The 20184-nt window shown below is 41.0% G+C and overlaps 1 protein-coding gene across 1 annotated transcript in view; it reads right to left on the bottom strand.

The window, feature by feature from the left end:
- Window positions 1–4473: 4473 nt before the first annotated feature.
- The window catches only part of DCAF5 (DDB1 and CUL4 associated factor 5), a 73821-nt gene continuing 58110 nt past the window's right edge, over window positions 4474–20184 (bottom strand). Inside the window, exons 8-9 of the mRNA XM_009564888.2 lie at window positions 13077–13204; window positions 4474–6584 (exon numbers count right to left, since the gene is read on the bottom strand). Of these exons, the coding sequence (XP_009563183.2) occupies window positions 4776–6584; window positions 13077–13204 (1937 nt within the window). The 3' untranslated portion in view covers window positions 4474–4775. The remainder of the gene's footprint in view (window positions 6585–13076; window positions 13205–20184) is intronic.

The following is a 20184-nucleotide window of genomic DNA, read 5'->3' as shown; positions in this document are numbered from 1 at the left end:
AGACTACAACCACGCAGAAAAATATTCATGAGACAGGAAAGCTGAGCCTGCCAGCCATAACCCAGAGAAACAGCTCACTGCCTTGGGTACTCACTTATGAGGTTGGTATTAAATGTCTACAGGAAAATTATTTAAACAAAAAAAATCATACATGCTCTGCCTGTTTTGGAAAGGACAATTCTCCTGTGTTTAAGACAAATGGGATGCATACAAGGCAGGGTCAGCACTTCCCTCTCGCTCTCTGGACCGAAGATCACACGAGGTGGAAAAGGGAGAAAGAATCCTCTAGCATTTTCTCAGTAAACAACAAACTGACAGAGCTGGGCTCAAGTCCCTCTCCAGTATTTGTGGAACCGTTTCCATTTTTTTTCCCCCTTTGCATTTCAGACAAAAGAACAACAAAGTCCACTCCTGAACAATGTGATAGGCTGATGCTTACGATGCTCAGGACACTCAACTGAAAGGCCCAAGTTCAAGACCCTTGACTTTAAACAGGCAGAGAAACATCAAATTCAGATTGCTTATTTCCTATGACAACACAACACACTGACATCTCCTTTGAGATTTTGCTGCTTTTGACCTGCACAACCACTGAAGAAAAATTTGGCAAACCCAGAGCCTGCTGTAACCAATGTTTTTTTTAATTGGGGTTTTTGGTGTTTTTTTTTTTTTTTTTACCCAGAAGAATCACATTTTTCTCAGTAGGAGTTTGAAACAGAGTTCTTGTTCATACTGGTACTGCAGTAGCTGGGCTAATTAGTGCACCCCGACAAGGCTGCCGGAGTTTGCTGATGTGTTTTATAGATTACGGATGTGCTACAATTAGCTTATTAAAGAATTCCTGAAGAACTATGCGCGTATGCACATAGTACTCCATTGTTGCCACTATTTGCATGGCTCTGGTACTCAGTAGGCCCTGCAGAGCACTGAGCTTCCCAGGTTTGGCAAAAATATTAGGAGAAAAAAAAAAGAAGTCCACCGCAATTTCTGGAGGAGAAAAGGTTGTAAAATAAGTTGTTCTTCCCAATCATTAGTCCAGCTGAAACAAGTTGGATTTCAGAATGCCCTGCAATCAGCTGGTAAGCCTTTGATCAAAACCTTGTGCTCTTACCTTCTCGAGGCAGCTGGATCTTTGTCCCTGTGCTTTGTCTGCAAGAGAGCGGCTGCTCCACAGAAAAGCGTGATCTTCATTGAGGCACGCTCTCAGCTTGGAGAACGCTCATCAGCTTTGGTAAGAGGATCACTTGAGAACTGGAAAAACCCCGGCAGAACTTTGGCCAACAGATGTCACATCCTACTGCATCTTTGAAGGCAGTGAGTACCCCAGCCCAGAAAATCCCCCCGCCTGCCTGCTCCAGAGAAGTCAGCCACAACTCACTCCCCAACAGCCTGGTTTGACATTAATGCTTTGAACAGAGAAAACTGGAAGAAGCAAATACACGACTTGTGAGCTTGTAGGAATATCCAAAAGAAATTCTTTAAATATCAATCCTTCTCTGTCCAAAGTGTTACAAAATTATTACTCTCTACAACTACCTGAAAGGAGGTTGCGGAGAGGAGAGAGCTGGCCTCTTCTCCCAAGTGACAGGGGACAGGACAAGGGGGAATGGCCTCAAGCTGTGCCAGGGGAAGTTCAGGCTGGATATCAGAAAAAAATTCTTCACAGAAAGAGTCATCAGGCACTGGAACAGACTGCCCAGGGAGGTGGTTGAGTCACCTTCCCTGGAGGTGTTTAAGGAATGGATGGATGAAGTGCTGAGGGGCATGGTTTAAGGCAGTGTTAGGAATGGTTGGACTCGATGATCCAGTGGGTCCTTTCCAACCTGGTGATTCTATGATTCTATGAAAAAGACCTAAGGGAGACTTTTTCTTTCCCACTGACACTGTTTTCTGGAGATGTACAACCTGGCCTAGCAAATTTCCTGCCCTAACAAAGCTGTATGATAAGCAAATAGTGGGTAACTACTACTATAGTTCAGTATACACAACCATTTTGTTTCCAAGTACACAGCACAAATAATTAATAAAGGAGAAATCTCTTCAGATAACCTTGTAAGTTTTCCCACTGAACAGCTGTCTTTCCCCAGAAATAGGGAGTGGCAATCCCAAATACACAGCAACGCTCACACCAAGCATGACCACCAACGCAGCCTAGTGGGGAGGGAGCAGGTGCACCGTATCAATGATGGAGCAAAGCAGTCTACAAAGAGCAGCTCCTTCCATTGCTGGCTACCTGCAGCAGACATGCTGCTGCGGGCTCGCTTTTTTTGGTCTTTTCCAAATAATGCAGCTGCCTAGTGCTGATAATGTTTATTTATGTGAGAAGGTGAACTCACTGCCTGGGAAGCTACAGTTCTTGTGTGCACCAAGATTTCCTGTGAACAAAAGGATAAGATCACAGCCTACCTTCCTCCTCCTGCTTGACAGAAACTAGGAATAACAAGTGTGCAGACAGCATGGGAGGCAGCCTTTGGGGAAACCACAGCACACTTCTACAACCAGAGCCTGCAGAGGAGTATTAACACCAAACCCAGGAGCTTTTATACTGCTTTTGAAAACAAAAGAACCAGAAAGTGAGAGCACAAGGTGTTCGAGAACACATAGAGAAAAGTTGACCATCTCAAAGGAGAGTCAAGATGCTCATTCACCAGCAATCTAGGCATTCTTCAGAGAAGGCCAAAGTCTCAGCTGAGAATATTTTGCAATGGAAAGAACTTTTTAAAATAAAATAATAATAAAAAGCAACTTCAAGATTTTAGCTAAACCCCAGTGTTTACGGTAAGGTTGTTATACAACCAAGACAAACACTCCTATAGTGATCTTGACTGCAGTGATCTCAAACATAATTAACACAGAACATTTTTTTCAACAGGGTAATGTATCAGCTTGTTCTTATTGCCACTTTCAGGTGTTTGAAAACACTCCCTTCCCTTTCAGCTCTCTTACATGTTTCTTAAATACTACATCATATCTTATCCTGAGTTCTCACTTAGCAAAGTTAACAAAATGGTGGGCAAACAGCCCATGGTACACAGTAGTTGTAAGAATATTTTTCAGCTCGTGTTCTTCAATCTCCCTCCCATACCTTTCCCTCCCAGCATCACTTCTGAAGCACTCCTTCATGTTCATGTTTTAACAGGGCACCTTCCTTCTTTCCCCAAGTGCCAGGTAGCCGTGCGTACAAGGTGACAATTCTGAGGGCAGTGCTCTACAGCACTGTACTGCTAAGCGTCATAGCAAAAGCAAAAATCTCCTATTCCTTAAAAAATAATCCTTCCCTTCCTCAGTCCAAGACTGAAAGCCTGTAACAATTACTGGGGCCAAAAGAAGCCTCTTTTTCTGTCCAATTTTTACATCCTTTATAGGTGGTTTCTTTTCCCTTCAACACATGGAGTCCTCTTACCTTGTTGCTAGGTAAGGAAGGGCAGTCCCACCAATTCCAGCATGCAAAACTGAGAGGACTCACTAGATACTCCATTAAAAACAGAACCCAGGCAAGAAAGAATTCCATCCAGCAGAACATTGTATGCCAGTTCACGACAGCCGGCAGGCAGAGCTGTGCTCCTGCTCAGGCTCCAGTTGCCAGACCTGGAGCCCCAGCTTCCTCGCACATGTGGATGTTTCTCTGAAGCTCTCTCATACACACACAACTGTGTTGAATCCATCAACCCATCCGCAGTTTTAAATGTTTGCAGCGCAGTGGCGGGAAACCAACCCTGACCTCTAACGCCAACCTATTTTGAGCTTTAGGCTAAAAAAAACTGCTAAAAAAGCAGTTTTTAGACTACCAAATGCTGCTGTTAACGTGCATCAGTTACATTATCCATCCTTCCACTATCTTCTCTTTGGCCAACTGCCTCTCAAAAGCAAGCAAACGGGGCAGGGCACAGCCAAGATACGTCCCAACACTCAGAGCCATTTTCTTAATTAATAACAAACCAAAAATAATAATGAATATCTACATGTTAAGCTTACAGAAAGGCATGTTTCAATACCTGATTTTTAATAGCCAGTAGTTAGAGTGAGGCCTACAGCATAATACCTTCACCTTACCAAACAATCACATTTTAGTAGAGTGATGACACTGTGTTATTCATTTCTTTTCTTTAAGAAAACCCACAAAATTGAATGTCACCATGGGAACAGTCTAGAGTTGATTTTGGAAAGAGGCTCATTGCCTATAGCTTTTCTGTTGGTATAAAAATAATGTCACTGAACTGTATCAGAAGCAAGTGCTTTATGAAGTACCACCTCTAATGACACCATTCCATTCTGAAAATATCCTCCCTAACGGCTGCATTTCTTTAGTTTCTGAAGCAGATCAGAGGGCCCAGAAAGGTTTCTTCCCCATTTTTCTCAACAAGAAACACATCCCAATCTACCACCAGTGTGATCTAATTCAATCACTCTTCAGCCTATAATGTGTAAGAAGTGTGAGTAAGGAAAGATTCCTTCTTAGATGAACAATTAAGGCTTAAAGCAGTCATCCTGGTTGAACAAACGACACATGTTGACACAAGAATAATTCAGTCAACCGTCTTAATAAGGATTTACTTTAAACAGAACCTTGTATGGGTACACTAGACTCAGTCTCATTAAGTAGTAAGTTGGATTTTTATACAGCATGAACCATCGGCAATCTAAAACAGACCCATTGAAGAATGGAATGGAGAATCAAACGCAATGTTTCAGACCCAAGCTCTATGTGCCTTTAATACTTTCTTTTTCCTTTTTTTCTTTGAGAGAGTGCACACTACAACAGACATTTGCATTTATCATGTTTTTAACTTCTTTTCTAAGGGCGAACTCTCTGAATCTGCATCTTCCAGCTCCACTCTGTGTCTTTTCAGTCCTCCAAGAGATTGAGTACTCTCACTGCCCGTAGGATGTAAGTCAGCAATATCCTCTCTTGTGCTCACACTGTAGCTGTTTGAGTCCATTTCAGACAGGCAGCAGTCTTTGTGCAAGGTCACACCCATCTGTACAAGGTTGCCATTATCAGCATTTGAGTGCATCTGTAGTCCTTGTGTCACAGTCCCCTCCTCTCCAAAACTCTGGCCATTATTGAAGAATGAAGGGCGAAGATGTAAGTGGCCATTATTGTGGTTTACACAGGAGGTGTCAAGGCTTCTCTCCTCACTGTCATCAGTCTGGTTTCTGGAGCAGTGACCCGACATGCTACAGATGGCAACAGTGGAGAATGGAAGGACCAGTGAGTGATGGCTTGATGCTGGTTGACAGTTCTGACTATTTTTCTGTTCCACAAGTCCCGCAGTCTGAATGCACGGATCTTCAGTACAACTATTTAGTCCTTTGCAGTTAGCCTTTCCATTGAGCTTTTTAGTTTCAAAAGAATGCTCTATACCTCCGCTGCTAGTGTCTTCAGATCTGTTTTCTTGACCATCCATCCGTCGCTGATTGTCACATTCATGAGCTTGGCCATTACTAGAATTTTCTATCAAGCCACATTCTTTTAAAGTTTCTTTGCTGTGGCTTTCGGTAGAAAGAGCTGGGGATCTTTGAGGAACTACTGAACTTAAATTCCTAGTGTCTTCTTTATTGAGCAAGTGTGCTGCATTGTGCCTTCCACTAGTTCCCGGTTTTCCTTCATCATTCTCCCCATCTCCTCTGGAGGACTCACCATCTTTACTAGCTGAATATGATATATAAGAATAATGAAGCCATTTGTAAGCTTTGTAAATCTTTCTCTCCACTGATTCACTGTCTGAACAAGGAGAAGTCCTTTCTTTGAGAACTTCTTTGTCGGCTGAACCCCTTTCTGGTGAAGAAGCTGGAGAAGAAGATAGATCATCTACTTTGATCTGGGGGTAATCATAGATATCCTCACCTATGTAGGGAGTCACATTCTCTGTGTTAGTACTAGTCCTTTCTTCCTTTCGCACCTTCTGTCGGCTCCTCAGTGCATTGCGTTGCCTCATAGATGTGCGTCGTTCATTCAGTTCCTCTTCCTCTTCCGTACTGCTGCTGCTGCTGGAACTGCTGGATTCGTTCTCCTCAGGACTCGGGGACGGTGGCCGTGGGAAAAGGTCTGTATCTAGTTCTGCCTCACAGGTATTCTCATCAGAATCAGACTCATTGGAAAGGGCCAGGAGACGTTTATCTTGATACTTTCTCAGCGCAGAGAGCCTCTGCTGACGGGAAGCCACGTCTTCTCTGGCTGAGGGGGATTCAGTTGATCTTAAGGCCCTTAAGTTATAGGCAGTTTCATCAGACTCTTCAGCCACATGTGGTGGGGAGTGATGTAAAGAGGCAGAGGACTCCGACTCACTGTAAGCAGAGCGTTCACTTACTCCTGCATGGAGCTGCAGGATTGTGCTCTCACTGAGGTCGCTGTCTGAGTCAGAACTCCAGCCCTCGATTTCCCGGCGCACCAGGGAGTCAAAAAAGGCCATCATCCGTGGATCTTCCTGGACTGACTGGTTGGCATAATCATGGGACAAACCACTACCACTGTTCAACACAAGACTGATGTACTCCTCATGAGTGTAGAGGCAACGCGAATCATCTTCAATTCTACCATCCAGATCCCCTGTGCAGTCAGGCTGTTTGTAAGGACTCCAGATCTGTAACAGCAAACAAAAAAAATACGTATGTCTTTGAATTCATAAACAATTATAAGCATTTGAAATAGAACAGTAGTGCAAACACCCAGAACAACTGCAAGTTGCAGATTAAAGTTGCAGATTATTTTGATTACTTTTTACCCCTCAGATCCATTCTTACAAGTATTCCAGAGATGTGGGGTTTTTCTCTCCCCCTTTACAAATGTGTTTTTCCTGCATCTATCTCACCCACCCATAACTTAAAAGCTCTCACGCTGCAGATTAACCATCATTCCAATATTTCAGCATGCAATGATTTCTCCCAAATTGCAAGGCTCTATTTTTACATAATAGGGGACGCTTACTCACTAACGGTAAGAATAGTTTGTTGCCTACCATACAGTCTTAGCACTAATGAAGGCACTTGTTTCCCAGGAAACTAGAGTTGCTTGTGCCAGTGATGCAGAGTAACATTTCATCCAGCTGCACAGTCAGTCACACCTGATCAGCAGGCAGGGAGCTGAAAAGCAGTCCTACACTACACCCTTTAGGGAACACTTGTAAAGGAAAGCAAGCATCCAGCATTCTCACAAGACACAGCAGCAGTTTTGCAGATAGCAGGGAAAGGTGAAGGTGAAGATTTTTGCCAAAGGATACTTTTGAAGTGGAGAATGATCGTGACGCTACAAAGTATAATGATTTAACCAAGAGCAACAGCCTTGACTATGCTGTCCCTCAGTTTTCCTGGTGTGGAGAGGAAAAGGAGGGGGAAAAAAAAAGCCTCAAAGAAGATCCGCCACTATCTCTAATAAATTCCTGGTAATCCATTGAAAACATAACAGTTGGATCTCCTCACCTTTCTCAGCTCTACACACAGACTTGAGACAATATTACTGTGGCACTCACTAGACTACCACTATCAATGTGTTCAAGATTGATGGTTAACGTGATGCACAACATTCACTGTAAGCAGAGATAGCATGTGGCTTATCCACAATGCTGCCTTAATGTTCTGCTTATAAAACATCTAATTTCAGTCACGCTTTGGTTTTACCATGCTAACAATCTTGGGGAAAAGAATTCTATGTCAGCTGTCTCTATCAGGTTGGCCTTTTGGGATGGACTTTGGCAAAACCATCTCTTTTCCCAAGAGAAATTAGTTAAGTTTTGTTCCAATCAGACAAAACTGCAAACAAAATAGTGTTTTGCATGCATAAATGGGATAATCAGCACTCATCTCATAGATCTCATCAACATAGTCTGATAACAACAAGCACTATAAAAAACAGCCCATGAGAATGACAGTAATTCTGTATTCACAGAGATTTTCAGTGCACAGTAAGACCTTAAACTTTTAATATTGGAAATAGAGAAAAAAAAATTACTATTACTTGCTCAGCACAGCCAAATTTAAGACGTACAGGTAAACTTTACTCTGGAATTCTCCCCAATTTGAATTCCTTTACATTGCATCCTCTGTAAGTTACAGCTAACAGACCTTCCACATATGATCTGACTATGTAGATAAAAGAGACTCTATTCCAAAACTGAAGTGGGCTGCACATACACCTTTTTCTGTATGGCTATTATCAAGCTGTCTTCCCGAGTAAAGAGCAAATTGAACACTGCATTACATTAGCCTGTTCCTAGAAATATGTCTCAGTATCAAGGTGTATCTGCTATTTGTATTTAATTGCTATTTTTATTATTTGTAGTACTTATATTATCTTCCACTACAGTTCATTAACAAAACACTTGAAAACAGAATGAAGGCAGTCTCAATTCCTTGATTCAAGCACTGAATTTACTAGACACATAGCTCAAGGGACAACCATGAGGTTTGGTTAAAGATGGGCCAACCTAGGCCCATTATGACTTCTATCAAACATACTGAAACTTTTTGAACTATTCATGAGAATGAAAGAATTTCTCTTCATCTTCTTTTTATTTCCCATGCTCCACTTCCTAAAGACAAGGTAGAAAAAGCTTTCTCTCACTGCATGCATGAGAGTTTCACAATCCACCAAGTTTTTGACAGAAAAACAGAACAATACCTGCACACAGAACTTTTCCGAGTTGCTGCCTTCATGATGATTTAACTAGCACATGTTCAGTATTTCTCTCATAATTTATGAGATCTTTTCCCTCCTTTGTTCCACTATTCAGTGTTTCAGCAAGTAGATCAGCTCTTTTTGTACTCAAGAAGCATACACCTTCTTGCAAAGGCTTCATACCGTATGCCTGGACAAGCTGTCTGGCATGCCCCTTCCTCATACTATCTTAGCAGAGTTACATTGATCACTAAGTTTTATAAAACTTTTTTTTTTTAAGAAAGAGAATTGGAAAACTCTTAGAATCTGTATGAATCAGTGTAAGTAGAGGAGAGGTAGTTTGCTCTGAACTCCTTCTGGGAAAGGCCTGTGTTATAATGAAAAGTCATCTAAAAAGGTACATAAAATGTGCACAGAGACATCCCACATCCTTGTTACTGCTACCAGACCTTTCTGCTCACTTTGCAAGCATCAGAGAAAACACAGCAGTGTTAAATATTGACAAGATAGCTACAAAGAGTCCATAGTGAGGCTTTTCCCATCCAGACAGACTTGTTCACAAAGGAGTAACTAATAAAGGGAAGTCAAGGGAATTAGTGATGAATACCTGTTCGTACAATACAAGATGTCTTTGGAGGCTGATATCCCTACTTTTAAAGATTTTACAAGAGAGTGTGAGGGCCTGCCAGATTCCCAGAAAGAAACGAGACTACGAATCTATCCTTGGCAGAACCAGGAAATCTTTAAATTGGCAAGAACTGGTCCAGTGCTCTCTGTGGCACCTGAAATATCCTTCTTTGTAAATGGAATGCCTCTGCCTTTTTCTCATCCTCTGACTGATGCCATACTAAGGAAGAATGTGAGCAAATTGGAGAAAACAAGTTGGCAAATCATTCCTCTGAAGCAACAATATATCAAGAAGTTCTTTCTCTGTCAGAGGATTAAGGAGTTGAATATTACTCACTGATGCCTTGAGTGCAGATATAAAAATAGGAACAATGACGGAAAAGGGGAGTACAAAACTGGTTTGGGCAAACCCCCAAATTTGAAAATAAAAGTGGTTATGCCCATAGCGTGAGAATAATTAAAACCAGCTATATTAGATTATCTGATTAAGCAGAAGCAGCTAGCCACAACGACATTAATCTGTCACCATAGCAACATGGGCAAACAGACTTTGCTATCTTTGATACACTGGTGATTTTTCAACAAATGGGCCTTACAACAGTTGTGCTCAGTTATGCAATATTCCATTTCCAATGCAAACCAGTATTTCTTTCTGAAAAAAACCCTTATGCAATTTATTTATATTATCTTTTCTGGAACTGCCTCCTAACTGTATAATTTTCTGTGGCACTCCTCTAAGCCCCACACATCAGACAGAATGCCTCATTTATTCCTCCTGCAATGCAATTCATTTGCCTGCTAGCACATCCCAAAGTCACACACTTAACTGCAGAGAAAGAGGAATTTTTCCCTTTTTTATTGCTTGAGCCCTTGTGGTGAACGCTTACTACAATGATAATTTAAGTTCAAAGCTGTGCTTTTCCATCCAATTTTGCTCATGTTCTGGTTTCTGAAATGAAGGACAATGAGCAATTCATTTGGGTTGGTGTGTCCAGCACACAGTGTCTGGAGTCAAGGCTTCCAGCACACAGTGTCTGGAGTCAAGGCTTCCAGCACCCTTTATTAACGAACCTGTTGAGTCTTATTTTTGGTTTCTGAAACCGCCTCGCCTGAATATTCACACCCGACTCTTCATCTTACCCACTGTATTCTCAGTCCTAGCAGAAATCAAACCCTAAACTACTGAGGTACTGATTACATTCTTGCAGGAGCTTTACAACAAAATAAAACTAAAGCAAAAAAAATCCCATAATCATGAAGGTCAAAATCATTCTTGTGAATGCTACTCATTTCACCAGGGCTAGGCCAGAGGGGAATTTGTATCTCATTTGCAATCAGCATTAAAATAGCAAATGTGTTGGCAGAAGCACACGGAATTACTGAATGGTTCGTCTGTATCACACCTTGATGACGGTGTGATCAGTTCCTCACTTCTAGAAGTACTACATTTAGGCCAGCTAGTCTTAAAAATTAAGGGCTCAGACAAACAACTACTTGCATCCATATATTTAATTCATCACAGAGTTTTTACAATTGAGGGAATGGAATACCAGCCAACCAGAATGAAGTTACCGTCTGTGATTTAATTTCAGAAAGATTTTTAGAAGACACTAGAAGGACAGTAGAAGGAAGAACACCTCTTAAGGAACTGACTAAAACAAACAAAACCCAACAAAACAAGAAAACATCAAACCCCCTAACTATAAGTCTCATTTACGGCTCTTCCTCTTGTCTGTTCAACTTCTCTGAGCAAGTACAACAAATATTTATACGGGGAAAAGAAAGATAGCCATGCAAGGGAAAGAACTTGTGTTCTCAGCTGGTTTTAATGCAATAAACAGCCCCTCAGAACTGCTGGTGGTGTTTTTCCTGTTTTGTTCTTCTGCTAGTGGCAGTTACTAGCCTGCAGACTATCTGTAGAAGCAGCTAGATTGAAAAAAGAAACCACCGTTGTGTGGTCACCCACAAACCACTGTTCACTAAGACAGTGCCCTTTAAAGATGAAGTCATGCAGATCAGACAAGATACAAGCCTTAAAACAACCTGATCTTCAAACAAGGCACATTAAAAGCTGAGACACACAACAAAAGGGTAAGAAGTTCTGGCTCCCTAATAAACTTCATACATTAAACATCTTTCTCTTAATTTGTTTCTAGCTCGCAATGTTTGGGGAATTCCATTCCTTCAAAGCAAGCTACACAAGTTTCCTTGCACACACTGGGACACAACAGGTGTTCTCTTCTAAGGGAGCATTCAAGCAGAGGTGTCTTTGAAAGTGTTACACAACCTGTGACTGGGGTCTTAATCAAACTAACCTTTTAATCACTAGGCACCTCCCCAAACCCAAACCCTAGCAGAAGTACACAAAAGCAACACAGGGGATGTTTATACCAATGCTAATCCAACAGTCTAAGCACACTCATGCAGGAAGGATTCATAGGGTGAAGGGTCAGCAGATCTAAAATCCAAAAAGGAGAATGCAGGCTGCGTGAATCAAGTTCCAAAGCAAAAAAACCAAAAAATGCCTCTGGCAAAACTGTTGTTAAACAGTGGCAGTTTGACTGCTTGGAAACTGAAAAATTGCTGAGCTGCTAAGACTGTTCAATGCGCTTTTGTTCAAAGCCTGTATTTGACAGATTTGCAATCAAACCTGTCAGAGGGACACAGATGAAGAAAAAAGTAGAAAAGTAAACTAAAGTACCAGTGGAAGACAGAAGAGAAGAAAAGCTGAATTACAACCAGAAACTAAATGCTGATAGAAGCTGTAGTGCATAGGAAGCCGTTGAGCACTGGACCACAGCCCCAGGTTTTTGGGCCAGTCCTGTTCCATAAGACCACTAAAACATTCCTTTGCAGTACAAATTCATTCCATCAGCTTGTAGTTGACCAAACCATTTACCCAAAATAACCTCACTTATAGCCACATGCAGGTAAGACTTTTATGAAGTCATTCATGAAAAAATTAGAAGCAGCATCAGTTCTCATTATCCTACTTAGAAGTTAAATCCTTCTGGTTTCTTTCATCTTGTTGATAGACCTAAATTACAGCAAAATTTCTATGGCAGCAGAATGCCAAGTACATTAGTGTAGCATAATCCTCTGCCTCTGCTATTAGAGATGCCAAAAACATTTCTACCTTGCTCCCACAATATTGGCTGTCTTTCCTTAAGGAAAGAAAGTTTCAGAACCTGACAGAGTCTGTCATCGCTTTACATTCCATATAAAAAGGCACAAAACTTTCTAAAAATACTGTACATAGTTAAAGGATTCAAAAAAAACCCCAACATATCGTGTATTAAGAGTCCTTTTTCCTCTGGAAGCCACAGAAAGGTGTGTCAAATTGATTCAACGCAGAAGTGTGTAAAAACATTATAGAATGGCTCCTGAGACAGTATTTGGGCCAAACTCAGCTTGTCCAAGCCAGATTAAGGCTCAATGATACTCTTTGGAAAGTTTTTTATTAAATTTTAGCCCAAAGTATTAGAAATCTTAGGAGATCATGTTACAGCTGTGACCAAACTCTTCCAAGAAGGACGGTGCACATGATACTTCAGTTTACTGTACAGAATGAAACTGTAACAGAATTCCTCCTTCATGGTACAAATCCTGGAAATTCCGACCTTATCCCTCATTTCTAAAACCTTTGAAATTGAAATAGAGTTTAAAGTTGAAACACCCAATTAAATTTTGCATAATTTTATAGACAGCAAATGACACGTACCACTTTACAAAAGAATAAGATGAGAAGATAGGATGGGTGTGGAAAAGAACGACGCTGAGCAAAACAAAGCATTTCTTTCTGAAAAAGAACACATTTTCTGATAATTAATCTTACCTTTATAATCTTTTCAACGCCAGAAGAACAGATCATGTAAGTGTGAGGATTAAACCGGACTTGGTTTACAATTGACCGATGACCTTTCAATACCATAAAAGCACCATTGACGACCCTGCCAATGCCACCTAGGGGTAAAAGAAGCACACATGAAATGAATAATTAAAACTTCCTATTGCTTTAATTCATAATCACTTAAAGTCATATTATATTTGACTACATGCTTCACTTTATTTTGCAATATTTTAAGGGCTGTGTTGGCTGCAGAATTCCAGTATTATGAGCAATGCCCTTATGAAAAGCTCCAAGTTTGATGACAAGCATCCTTCCTACAACTCAGGACTTGGAGGCTAGTTTTAGCTCAATTACTTAAACAAACAATGAAGGGTTTTGACCTAATATGACAAGTATGTGAATAAGAACAACATACATACTTAATGAAGTCACAAGTGAAACCATACTGCAAAGCCATGACACTACTTGCAGTTTGTAAATTTGAAGCAGAGACAAATAAAGAAGTTGACTTTTATAATAGTTACACTCTTTTATTTAAAAAATATTGTTTAAATCAGCAATTCATTACTGTCACGGTTGACTCTGGTCTGATGGGTAGGAACTCTAAAGGAGGCAATCTTCAAGGCTATTAACCCAAGTTACTACATCACAGCTGGATTTAGTGTAGCCTTCCCTAGACCTAAAACAACTCGTATATCTGTGAACGAAGCTTAAAAGGGACACACATCTGACCAGTGGGTTACACTATTCTTTGTCACAAGGCAGGGAAATGGGTGAAGTGAAATGCTTTTGTGCTAACGGTAAAACTCAAACCAGAAGCTAGACAACTTTTCTGTTTGGTCATTGACTATTTACTAAGTCTATGCACCAGCAAGAAACTGTCACACAGCCATTTTTTATATTCATCGATTCACAGAATTAAAACCATAAATTTGTTAGAAAGCACACCTGTGTACCTGCATAAACAAGTGTCAATCAACATGCTATGATTACATCTTCAATGAAGGAAACCAAAGCTTTTAGAAGAGGCAAAGTAAAAACTGAAAACCACCCTGGAGGAAAACAATCTTGCTATTTACAACTTCAGCAGCAGTAAGCGCACCTTACAGAAACCCAAAATAACGTTATTAGCTTTCATGCTACTTCCAGTCATCTTAATACTAAACAAGTAAACTTTATGTTCTTCTTTGCTTTGGAATTTAATGGCATGTAGAGGTCCTGCAACTGGTTTAACATGGCAACTTGTATATTCTTAGACGGTTACCATGTGTATAAGCACTGCTTATAAAGAAGCCATTAGCTTACATAAATATTATCAGTACTATTCAAAAAAGGAAAAAAGTCTTATAGGCTTCAGAGGCTGATTATGCCAATTTTAGAAGGTTTCTAACCTTTAACTACTAGAGGGAAGGGATGAAGATACACTAGCTGGTTTTGCAATACTTTTTGAAAATCGCTACGCTTAAGACAGTTCTGAGTCTGGCTGAGTTTGCTGGTCAATGTTTTCTTGGTCTGCTTTTACTCTATACACAAAGTGAAATATCCAGAAAATCCCTCTTCCTCGATACCTGGCAAATAAGTGCTGCAAAGAATAGCAAGACAAAGTCAATAAATTCCTTAAATAATATCCTAACATGACATCTGACCAGCTGGAAGAAATAATGTATAAAAGGCTCAGTCTGAAATGTACTTTTTAGAACAGATTTACTTTATACATGTTTGACAAGAATGCTGCAGCAACACAAGGCAGAAGGAAGGAAAAACTTGCTTTGAAGTAGTAGATGTCTACTAAGTTGCCAAAGCGATTACTTCTTGGTTTGCTTTATTATTTTGTTTTTAATATTATGCTAATGAAATCCTTGTTAATCATGTGGTTCGGTAAATATTTATGCAAATGAGTTGACATTTCACATATTGAGAACATGCTGGATGGTACATACCATTTCAAAAAACACCAGTAAATTATAATAAGAGAAAGTGAGATATTTGGGCAGCAATTTGGCTTCCCATGCACAAGTTCCGTAACACATGGCAGTGTTTAAAAAAAAACAAAACAGAAAAATGAATTATTTGAAGGATAAGGAAAAAAGGAGAGTGATAGATTATTAGGAAAAGTGTGCTAGTGCAGAAATCCTGTAAGAATGCAGAACAGTCTCTAAATTAATGGAAGCTACACTGTTCCAAACATTTAAAAAAACATCAAAATACCAGAGAACTTGCTGGGATAAGGAACAATCCTCCACTGGCTCTGTAATAGAGGAATTAAATGACCTCATTAAGAAGTCCTTTCTATCTAGGACACTGAAAAAGAAATCCTATGTTCATATAAGGTAGAAAGATGGTCCACAGACTAAAGCATAACTTCTTACAAGCCTTGTGAATTACTCAAAGTGCTGAAAACTCCTGAGAAGAACCAGATATTTGCAGCTGCTGCCAGTGTGCCATAGCATACCATTCCACTGTAGTACTTGGCACTACAGTAGAAAGCTCGTTTTAAATTAACGTAGTTTTCATTACTAATAATCCAGGACACATTTAGATCACAGGACACCGTCCTGCATTTGAATTCTATGAGGTCACGATGTGCTAACAGAAGAGAGATACCATAGTGTGGAAAGCAAACACACACAATGCAAGCAAATACGCACAACATACAGGGCCTCTGCTTTCAGTGCAGCAGATTATATTTAGAGTCCTTAAAAAGTCTCTCTCTGATCACTCATACACCTGTATTTGTTTTGCACAATGTGCACCAGCAGACGGCTTTGCTCCTCCTTCACCCATCTGGAGTGAAGCTAGATTTAAACACAAAAACTCTCCCTGAGAGCACTGAGCCCAGCAGCATTCCTTCTAATGGGACCAGGAATCTGATTCCAGCAGAGCAACTTCAAGATTTCTCAGCAGCACAGGCAAAACTGACTTTGGTCATCAAATATGGGGTGACAACAGCTGGCCTCTCTCCTCCTGGCAGTTAAGAAGAGAGAATTTGGAGAGGCACCCGGATACTCCAGCTTTGTACTAGTGCCACTGCAAGAGAAAGCACCTACAACTCCCTCTGCAGACTCCTCCCTTCATCACCTTTGAACTCATCCTCCTCCTTCCCAGGCCAGGTGAAAAGATCGGTGTGGCCTTGCAGAGCTTTAGTAAGCCCAGGGAGCAAGGGGCTGGGGTCAACAACTGCCTCAGGCAACCACCCTCTTTGCCCACCTCACCTAGAATCAGCCCTGTAGTGGTCTTGTACCTCTGCAGAGGTTCCAAAAGCCAAAGATAAAATTAATATCTAGACATTTAAATAACATGCAGAAAGTTGTACAAGTTTTACAAGTTGTTTTTGAATGTATATTTTCTCCCTTCTCCACTGCTACTAAATATCTGCCGTATCTATTGATGCCTTACCTACACCAATGCTCCCACCACTGCTATCACCAGTTGAACTGAACAACAATATGAAAGCTAAGGCAAAATTCCTATAGAAATAAACTTTGGCATGCCCTTTCCACTCTGGCCCCTCTCCTGGTCTGAGAGAGAAGGCACTTTTGGTATGCTTAACTGCATAGGTCGCAATGGTTTTTACAATGTTACTGGAATCATGCAAATTACTGCTAACAACTACACTTTCAGAAAATAAAAGGAATAAAATAAGTGAAATTAGCACACAGCTGATAGCTGTTTGTTTTTTAAAATGAAGGTGTGAAAACTGCTTACCTGGTCATTTATCATGTACTGGTAGCTGCAAACACGTTCTATACAATAAAGACTGCTGAATCTTCTTCCATGTGGCTACAGCACTACAAAGCATCCAAAACAGCCTTGTTTTCTGATAGATGTCATCTAGCCAAGACATTTCCACTGGTTTCTGATATTACAATCCACATGACACTGAAACCAGTCCAAAGTCAAATGACTACAAGAACTCTTACACACTGTCCCATCACTCACTTGCTATGATAATTAAACAACTGTTTCATAGCACACTATGGTCAACACTGAATGAAGAGACAAACTGCAATCCTAAAAGCAAAACATTTTAGATCCCAAGACCATGCCTCAGAAAAAACAATCTTCTTTAAAAATACAAACCTTCCAGAGCGTGTTCCCTTTTGGGCCAGATGGCTTCCCCCACCTCAACCCACCTCTGTGCCTGGGAAGATCATGGAACAGATCCTCCTAGAAACTATGCTAAAGCACATGGAGGACAGGGAGGTGATTAGTGGCAGCCAGCACGGCTTCACCAGGGGCAAATCCTGTCTGACCAACTTGGTGACTTTCTATGATGGGGTAACCACAGCAGTGGACACGGGTAAACTGACGGATGTTATTATCTAGACTTCTGTAAAGACTTTGACACAGATCCCTACAACATCCTTCTCTCTAAATTGGAGAGATATGGATTTGATGGGTGGATGGTATGGTGGATAAGAAACTGGTTGGATGGTTGTATTCAGAGAGTAGTGGTCAATGACTCAAAGTCCAGATGGAGATCCGTGATGTCCCTCAGGGGTCTGTACTGGGACCGGTGCTGTTTAATATCTTTATCAATGATATTGACTGCAAGACTGAGTGCACCCTCAGCAAGTCTGCAGACAACACCAAGCTGAGTGGTGTAGTTGCCATACCAGAAGGACAGGATGTCATCCAGAGAGACCTGGACAGGATGGAGAAGTGGGTCTGTGAGAACCTCATGAGGTTCAACAAGGCTAAGTGTAAGGTCCTGCACCTGGGTAAGGGCAATCCCCGCTTTCAGTACACGATGGGGGATGATGTGATTGAGAGCAGCCCTGCAGAGAAGGACTTGGGGGTGCTGGTTGATGAGAAGCTCAACATGAGCTGGCAATGTGCGCTCACAGCCCAGAAGACAAACTGTATCCTGGGCTGCATCAAAAGAAGCGTAGCCAGCAGGCTGAGGGAAGTGATTCTGACCCTCTATTCCTTTCTTTTGAGGCCTCATCTGGAGTACTGTGTCCAGTTCTGGAATCCTCAACATAAGAAGGATACGGAGCTGTTGGAACAGGTCCAGAGGAGGACTACAAACATGATCGGAGGGCTGGAGCACCTTCCCTACTAGGACAGGCTGAGGGAGCTGGGCTCGTTCAGCCTGGAGAAGAGAAAGCTCAGAGCAGATCTTATAGCGACCTTCCAGTACCTGAACGGGGCCTACAGGAAAGCTGGAGAGGGGCTACTCGTAAAGGCTTGTGGGGATAGGACCACGGGGAACAGGTATAAACTGGAGAAGGGCAGATTTAGACTGGACATTAGGAAGAATTTCTTCACCATGAGAGTGGTGAGACACTGGAACAGGTTGCCCAGGGAGGTTGTGGATGCCCCATCCCTGGAGGTGTTCAAGGCCAGGTTGGATGGGGCTTTGGGCAGCCTGATTTAGTGGGATGTCCCCGCCATGGGCAGAGGAGGTTGGAACTAGATGATCTTTAAGGTCCCTTCCAACCCTAACTATACTATGATACTATGTATATATGCATGCATGCACATATATAAAAATCTCAAAAATAGCTAAAGACATTAGGAAACACTTAATCATCTATTACTCATCTTCACTTATCAACCTCAAGCTTTGAGAACTTGAACCACAAGCTGTCTCAAAGAGAAAACCCTGTTCAAATGTTGTGAAAAGGTCTGTTGCTGAATTCTTCAAACCTAAAGAGGCATCTGCATTTACAATGAGCAATTAGGAAAAAAAAAAGGGAAGAAAAATTGCATCATTCTGCTGAAAATCGGTGGAATTACTTTAGTAACTGGACCACAATGACAGGCCCTTTCTTGGTAGCAGTTACAGTCAAAGACAGAATTAAAGAGAAGTTTTGAAATGCAGTTCGCTGCTCTGATTTAGTGAAGTTTTTGTAAGTCCAGTGACAGCCTGCTCACGTAAACTGAAGTATTCCAAACTGTCTTTTCAATTGCAAATAAATATCATATCCCTCACACAGCAACTTCGAGTAATAATTCAAAAGCAAGAGACAAGCTCTGAGTTGCAAAGATGATTCAGAGTAGTGGGTGAGGAATGTAAATTCCATTTTGCAAAATATTTGTTCTACTAAGCCCTCTATTACCCCACAAGACATGTCAGGTTCTGTCTTGAACAGGGATTCTTTACCAGCTAAGAAACCATGTTTATAGTAGTTATGTTTAAATACTCCCAAAAGTGCAGTCTCGCTGGGCAGGTCATGTAGGGATGGTGTCTCTTCTCACTTCTGGCTTGCCTTGGAGCCAAGTAAAAACTGGAAGCTCAGGATCGCTTTTCTTCTGCCAGGCTAAGGCATTTTGCTAGGAACTCTGCTTTAAAGAGGAAACTGGCTAACGAATTCACCAAACAATTGGCAATTACTTCTGAAGCACAGTGGAAAGTTGGGTAGCACTTGGATGGAAAAGAAAGTGAAAAAATGAGCAAACTATTCCATCTACAAGAAAGGAAAAAAGGCAGTTAAAAAGTAACCAACTTTCTGGCATAGGAAATCCTGGCCTATTCAGAGTAATCTAAGATTGTGGAGGTAGACAGCCAATGAAACTCTTCAACAGAATAGCTTGCTACGCTACTTGGGAAATACCTTTTTTCACAGACCTCTCTGCCCCAAAGTAAATCCTGTCTAGTAACTAGACTGAACAAAACTAGTGGCAGAGTTTTCAGCTGAGATGGAATCACTCAATGCAACCTAATGGGAGGACACCTCTAAAATATGACTTTTTGCAAAAAACAGCAAAATTCATTCTATTTTCCTGGCAAAATTCCAACACAGCTAACCACATTCCTCCAGCTTGAAATATATTTGCAATTGTCTGACTAGGGTGTTCCTTCCCACTTTTCTTCATCTTTTGTGTAGTACTGTTGCTAGTATTTGCTGCACCTGTACTTAAGCAAAATCTTGTATTTCAGAGTTGTTATTAAGGATGTAGCTCTGTAAAAATATTCAGGCTTGGAAAAAAGTTGCTATTTACGAATAGCTCATATAATTCAAAGGAGTTTTATCATAAATATTTATAGCAACACAATGTCAGAATTCAAACGGAAGGTAGAAATCGTTTAGCGACATATTTTTATTTAAAATACCAAGCCACAATACAGGACATTACTTCATCCTGT

The sequence above is a fragment of the Cuculus canorus genome, chromosome 5, assembly GCF_017976375.1.
Source record: "Cuculus canorus isolate bCucCan1 chromosome 5, bCucCan1.pri, whole genome shotgun sequence".
Taxonomy (NCBI): Eukaryota; Metazoa; Chordata; class Aves; order Cuculiformes; family Cuculidae; genus Cuculus; species Cuculus canorus.
This window is presented reverse-complemented; position numbering and strand designations above follow the sequence as displayed.